Below are 7,805 nucleotides of genomic sequence, written 5' to 3'. Positions count from 1 at the left end.
CAGCTCTTCTGTGATCCGTTCAGCTCTCTGGAATTTGGACAATAGTTTACACACACACATTCACAAATCAACACACAGCTCTATTGAAGCAAGAATCTCTTCGGGTCTTCGCTTTCAATATTTGGGAAAAACCAAAGTCCACGAACAGAAACGATTCATGAAGTGACGCGGTTCAGTTGACTGGAGTATCCATCCATGTATCATTTTCGGGTCAGTGCAGTGATTTATCTTAAACACGTAGTTCAAGAACGATACATCGTCTCTACAACGCATGAACAATTGGACTCAACGGCTTACAGCCCAGTCACAGATCTTGAGGATTCTTAAAAAGAAGTTTTGTATCATACGCAACAATGCCAAAGGAGAAGTCTTCAAAAAGTACCTTGATTCGCCAGTGGTTGCAAGAATTTCCAGATCTAACATACGATGGAAGAATAATCTTTTGTCCATTGTGCAGCAAGCAGGTAAGAAAAGCTATTTTTATTTACAGAATTTATAAATTTAATTAAATCAATTGTACACCCCCCCCTCCTTGTTTCTGTATAGCTAGCTAAAGTAAAACCTTTATCAATGGGAGGTTAACTATTTTAAGAGACAACGTTACTGAGCTGCTGAACTCGTGAAAATCTAATTTACATGGAATTTAGATCAGTTAAGAAAAAACATAAAAATAATCCTGTAACACAGGAAAATCTTTAAAATGTAAAGACTTCTAGCAGCCTGCTTAAATGAAATATATGAACGATGGTTTTGAAAGTGCTAATGGAAGAAAGTGTCTAGACTTACACATTCAACAGTTTTAGGGATTCTCGGGGATCTTGAGAAAAGCGGACATGGCATTCTCGGTTCTTTCCGAAGGACTCCCCCCCCCCGAAAAAAAGCGGTAAAGGTTAAAAACAATGTAAGTTAAAGTTGACATATTGTGTCAGTAACTCCAAAAGGGGTCCTCTTTTCGGAGAAAAATGTTTAATGCCAGCAATTACTCGACAGTTTCAGGAGCTTAAGAAAACATATTTTTGCTATCTCGTTTTTCAAAAGAAAAAAAAAATACGAAAGAAGTTAAGAAAGGCGGGATTCAATTTTTTTTAAATGCCAACAGTTCCAAAAGTTTGAAAGAAGAAATGTGCAATGCCAATATTGATTATCTTTAAAAAGTTAAGGAAACTGGATATATCCTTTCATCCCGAAAATATCTAAAAACGAGGATTTCAGTTTGAAAGAAAAACTAGAAATGTCAATATCTTGAAAAGCATAAAAGATAGGAAAAATGTTTAAAGGCCATTTTTTTTTTTTTTTGTTATTTTTCTCGAAAAAGAAAGAAAAGATCTGTTAATAGTTAAATAACGGCGTTTGAGGTTCATAGATTGTCTCAGAACTTGTTTTACGAAGCAGAAACTTGTTTGTCTCTTTGTTTTTATATTTATCAATTTTGCTCGAGGTGCTACTGTCTATTGTCTTAAGATGCTATTGATTTCCATCCATAGTTACAGACAAATAAATTCCACACAGGGGCAAGAAAAGAACAGTCTGACACTCGTCTAACAAGAATTACAATTGCGGATAATTTTATTTTAGGACAGATCTTAAGAAAGGAAGAATTTGTCTCTGATGTTCTCTCCCCAAAGCCAAAAAAAAAAAAAAAAAAGGAATTCTAATCGATTGCTCTCTCTCTCTCTCTCTCCTGATGAAGAATATCCATACACCTTTTGTCGCAGGGCCGCAAGAGACAACTAATTTCCAAAAAAAAAAAAAAATTAAAAAACGCCAATTTTATTTATTGTATCATGCTGATGTTCACGCTCAACTAAGGCATTGCTAATACTTTATTTTCGTTCTAACTTTGGTTTCTGTCAGTTGATAGTTGCAAAAATTTTGAATTTTTGAAATTTTAAAACGGCCCTTATTTTAAATTTTTGACAGGTCACTGATTTTCACACTGAAACATTTTAATCATATTTTGGGGAAAATTTGGTTCAAATCAGTTAAAAATTTTGTAAATTACAGTTTTAAAGAAAATTTTAAAGGGACGATATTTTGAAATTTTTCATGCAATTATTTTGGCATCCAAATCTCAAACAAAATATTGCCAAATTATGTTTTAATTTTTGCCAAGTTGGAGTGTGTCAGCATTCGAAATTAAATAAAATATAGTGCTTAAAATTAAATTAGTTACAGTGCTTAAAATTAAATATTATTTCTCAGATATTGATATACAATTTTATTGCTTCTGTCTGTAAATTGGGGATTATTCTGAAGTAAAATGCTCATCGATTAGTCTTTTATTTGATCTGTTCTGATTCGAAATGGGACTGGGGTATATTGGTCTTTAACGAGGTAGACCAACAAGTTTGCCTTTTTGTCAACTTTAAATCAATAATGTAACGTTCACCGATTAAAAAAAAAAAAAAGCACATTACGACCAGAAAGGCAAGCAAACAGTGATGGTAGTTGTCGCAATTAGTGCTCTCAATCGGGTCAGTTCGGGTCGACTTTTGGTTGGACACCCTCGAGTAACGGGTCGGGTCAGGTCAGCCTAACTCGGGTCACGGGTCGGGTAGCGTTAGACCAACTCAGTTCACCGGTCGAGTCGGGTCACCCGAGATAGTTTGACCCGACCCGACTGGTGAACTGAGTTGGTCTAACGATACCAGACTCGTGACCCGAGTTAGGCTGACCTGACCCGACCCGTTACTGAGGGTGTCCAACAATAAGCTGACCCGAACTGACCCGTTTGAAAATACTAGTCGCAATGTACACGAAGAAAATTAGAGAATTTGAAACCGAAATTAAAGTTAAAACGCCACCATCTTCACTAGTTTTGTAAGAAGCATTTGAAAATATATTTCTAAGCGTTTTTTTTTTTTTTTTTAAGGTTTCTCAGGAAAAGAAGTGCCACTTAAAGCAACACATTGATGGTGCTGGACATCTTGCCAAATCTAAAGCGAAGAAACAACAGAAACAGACACAGTTAACTCAGCCTTTTGGATCTGGATCTGAATCTGGAACTGCGAACACATTTAATGCGGATCTTGCTAGAGCCCTTGTCGCTGCCAACATCCCATGGAACACACTTCAAAATGAAACATTCCGACAGTTTTTACAGAAGTGGTGCCAGCAATCGATACCGTGTGAGTCAACACTCAGGAAAACGTGTTTGGATTCTGAATACAACAATACACTTGATACAATCAGAAAGGATATTGGCGATTCCAGCATTTGGGTAGGCGTCGATGAGACTACTGATGCATGCAATAGATACATAGTGAATGTTATTGTAGGAAAACTTGATGAAGATGGACCTTCAACTCCTCACTTGTTAAGTAGCAAGGAAATTAAGAAAGTGAGTGCCCAGACAATTGCTTACACCGTGAACAAAAGTTTGCAACTTCTGTATCCTAGTGGTGTGGATGATTCTAAAATTCTTCTTCTTTGCACAGATGCAGCTTCTTACATGATTGCTGCGTTTAAGAACCTAAAACCTTTCTACCCCAACCTCATCCATGTTACCTGTGTAGCACATGCTTTTCATAGAATTTCTGAAACAATCAGGAACGAATTTCCTCAAGTCAATGCCCTCATTTCTAACATGAAAAAAACTTTTTGCAAAGCCCCATCGAGAATCGCTGTCTTTAAAGAAAAACTGCCTGGCATTTCTCTTCCTCCACAACCTGTCCTAACGCGCTGGGGAACATGGCTTGAAGCAGCTTTGTATTACGCAGAGAACTTGGACGCTATTGCTGGTGTTGTTGGCGAACTTCCTGGTGTGGAAAACATTGCAAGTGTTTCAGTTTTGAAGGAACTTTTCAAAGATCCCATTCTCAAAAGAGATCTTGTATATATCAAGTCAAATTTTTCATTCTTACCTACGACGATCACTAAGTTGGAAGCTACGGGAAAGCCACTTAGTGAACAGGTGTCAGTAGTTAACGAAGCCGAAAAGAAAATCCAAAGTGCTACGGGGAAAGTTGGGGAAAAAGTGCAGTGTAAGTGGGAAAGTGTAGTGAAGAAGAATGAGGGATTTCTTGTGTTGGTTCGTATAGGGAAAGTTTTGATGGGAGAGGATGAAACCATCCCCGACGAAGTGGAAATGAAAAATGTATCGAAATTTAAGTATGCTCCTGTAACATCTGTCTCAGTGGAAAGATCGTTTTCGGCAGCAAAGATGATCCTTACAGACAAAAGAGAGAGATTGACAGTCGAAAAATTTGAGAAACTGTTGGTAATTTACTGTTTCCAAAATTACGAATGAGCAAGTTGTGTACTGAATGAATCACCTGATTCACTGAAAACAAAAGATGTTAATAAAAAGGGGTATGTAATAATTTATACTATTATTTTTAGAGCCTATTTTTAATTTTTAGCGCCTATTTTCCTATTTTTAGTACCTATTTTAGGCGCCTAAAATTAAACTTTTTGGTGCCTAAAATTCCGAAGTCTAGTTATAAAATAAGCTTATTCTACATGCAAATATATTTAAATTCTAATCATGAAGTTTTATTGGATCATGCATACACCATAAAAATATAGGTACATAAAAAACGCTAAATACAAGTTAGTTACGAATAACTATTTCAGGGTAAACTGGATGAAAGTAACTATTTTTGTGACTAAATAACTCTTGACACTCGAGCGATCAATGTCAAATTTTCAGTATAGATGAGGTTCGAGCCTGGGGTAAATTTTATTATTTCACTTTGACGTGCAACTTAGCGGAGGGGGAGGAGATATTTACAAATAATAAAAAATGACCGTTATTAGTGATGAATAAAAAGTTTTCGGGGTCGCTGAGATGAACAGTGACATTTCCGATGCTGTTTAAATCCAAATTCATTCCTTTATGTCCAAAATGAAACGTATTCTCCCCGTGCGAAGAACGGATATTCTGCTAGTTTAGCATAAATATCTGACAATTTTGAAGTATATAGTGAGAAGTTGAGAACTAGTCCATGAATATGACTATAATTATAATCAACAATTACCAGTTGGTAACATATATATGCCCAATATATTCAAGAATAACTTAGGATTGGAACCCAGCGATCTCTTTAAGTCATGGAAGAGTTCAGTAAAATTCAGCTGCGTCTTCATAAAATATGGAATTATGCAGAAATAGCAGGCAATACTGTAAAAGAATTTGAGGTCATTCGCATTTACTCATTTAATCACTGGCTATTCTGCATTCACAATTTGTTAGTGAAACAAAAAACAGTTCTGTTACATCTCTCGCTCTACCTTGTCACTAATTTCCAATCCTATTCGTACCAGCTCTTCAGACTCGAAAACAAAACGGACTCTTGATTTCCTACTCTCGAAAAATAGACATAAAAATAATGAAAACTCTTTATCTTCATTTCGTCTGGCATCACGCAAGAACGAAGTGGAAAAGGGAGACAAAAAGAGAGAGAGAGAGAGAGAGAGATGAACCAAAGAGGAAAACCCGCATCTGCTAGTGCAAATACGGACAATGAAGACCGAAGTTATGAATCCGTTTGCCATGCTCTCATGAGAAAAAGTCACCTGGATGGAGATTGATACAGGTTCAGCCTTGCAAAAGGTATCGCCACGAATGATGCGCAAACGCCTTTTGTATGAAAAGTGTAATTGTGGAAGTTGATTGCCAAAAAGTATGTGATTTAATTTATCCCATCACTGATCCAATATATACATTCACAGCGTAGGTGGGTTAAATGGGTTCACTGCATCACTTTTTGTAAGAGCTATAGGTGGATTTTTTTCATAAAAGAGACCCGATTTCCTTCCACCTACCTTATATATATATATATATATATATATATATATATATATATATATATATATATATATATATATATATAACATTTCCTGTTATCAATTAGTTGCTATGGTTAATGGGGATCAATATTCCAAATATAATTGAAACAATAAAGGCTAAAAGCAGCCATAAAATACACTTTTTAAAACAAGGAATCTATTTAGATATCTATGAACGGAATCTATTTTGTTATCTATGAAGCAATGATTAGCAACCTTTTCCGACTGATAACAGATTTCTCTATGTAGTACTAATATTGTAACTGCCACTGTAGACGTTGATTGCTACATTCTGTCTCAAAACTGATTTTAACTAATTATTAAAAAATGTTTCCTGACTTTTAACTTCTAAAATTTCACGAAACACCCTATGAAACTGCGCTACACATCAGTGTGTCGCGACACATCGGTTGGAAACCGTTGTGTTAAAGTTTCAGGTCTGTGAATTCAATTAGGAATCGGAAGTAGCAGTAAATTCCTATCATTCCCTTTTTAATACAGAGATAAGAATGAAGGTAGAATCTATTGCTCGGACGTTAAATCCACATGAAAAAAGCCTAGCACTTTTGCATTTTTGCTTTAATGAGGATAAGTATTGAAACTAGAAATGGACGTAACATACAGAGTGATCATAAAGTCCCATTATCCCTATGTATTACATAAATATTAATGAATTGATTCTTATTGTTCCTTATTGGTCTTGTTTTGTAAAATAAACAACGTTGATCATATAAGGATACCAAAATGCATGAACTTGTTACATTGAAACACGTTTATTGAGTAAAACCGTTTTGTAGTAAACAAATAAATAAAGAACAGACAACTAACGTCACACTGTGTCTAGTAGTGGATCGTTTCAACGACATCTGCTGGTGTTTGTATGAATCTTATCAGTAGTTGTCTGTTTATTAGCACGAAGAGTTGTGTGTGTGTGCTATTCAATCGTGTCGTATATGTGTAAAGTTTGGTGTGAATATGTGCCATGGAATCGTGCTGCTTTCACTTGTGTGTTCAAGTGGTTATTTTAAAAGAAGAGAGTATTCTCTGCGGAAAGTCACTTAGAGGTTGCAGATATCAGTTGGGACAATGCGTCTGACTCTTCAAAGACAGTCACAAACTGGTGTGACACATTGCACGGAGACAAACCGGTCTACGAGAAATAATAACTTCTCGTAAGAATGGGTTCATTAGAACTACAAGCAAACGGAATAGACGTTTAACCGCTCCGGAAGTAGCAGCAGAACTATGGATAGAGCCGTTCTCAATATCAGATGGAACCGGGGTCCAAAACCTGCAGATTTAGGGTTTTGGGGATGCGATTACAGTAAAGAAACTATGATTTGAGTAGGGGACATTGCAGAAAGGTAGTCTTAGAAACACGAGACCGATGAACAATGGAAAAGGGTACTCGGCGACGTATCTTAACTTCAACTGTTAGGTTAGCAACGCCAGATATTTATGCGTCGCTCTTTCGAACAGCACTTTTATCCTGATTGTGTAATATATCTACAGTAAAACACAGAAAGGATAGGGGTTGTTTTACAGACAATCAAGTTGACGATTTAAATCAAATCAACAAAAGGATTTACAAAAACGTATACCACAACATTTAAGTGAGGCATTCAATTTCATTAGGAACGTGGATTTTCGGCTGCAACTTTGTACTACAACAGGATAGCAGTCCTAACCATTCTCGCGAGATATGCACTAATTATTTTCAAAGCAAATAACAGGCTTACATAATTGCAAAAATGGACTAGTTGCCACAGTTTCACAGTTTGTCATCCATCAAGCTCTTGTGGGATGAACTTCACATGACAGAAGATGAAGACATTACAACGAATACTGAATAGCTATGAAGTGCTCTTCAAAGTTGTTCGAATCCCAAAAGTTGGATAATTGTATCAAACAAATGTTTGAGATTTTTAAAGCTCTTATCAAGGATAAGGATCGGCACATCAATGAGCGCGAAGTTCTTCATTAAATTTATTTAAATGGAAACAAAACAGTATATT

The 7,805-nt window shown here is 36.0% G+C and overlaps 1 protein-coding gene across 1 annotated transcript; it reads left to right on the top strand.

The window, feature by feature from the left end:
- The first annotated feature begins 296 nt into the window (after positions 1-296).
- Positions 297-4,249, top strand: LOC145682721 (uncharacterized). Its single transcript, XM_081754109.1, has 2 exons — positions 297-464; positions 2,873-4,249. Exons 1-2 carry the CDS (start codon positions 354-356, stop codon positions 4,247-4,249), a joined length of 1,488 nt encoding a protein of 495 aa, XP_081610235.1. The 5' UTR covers positions 297-353.
- Positions 4,250-7,805: the final 3,556 nt, after the last annotated feature.

This window comes from Thermobia domestica, chromosome 1, assembly GCF_964235325.1.
Source record: "Thermobia domestica chromosome 1, izTheDome1.hap1.1, whole genome shotgun sequence".
NCBI lineage: Eukaryota > Metazoa > Arthropoda > Insecta > Zygentoma > Lepismatidae > Thermobia > Thermobia domestica.
Note: the sequence above shows the minus strand (reverse complement) of the source record. Positions and strands in the feature narration are given on the sequence as shown.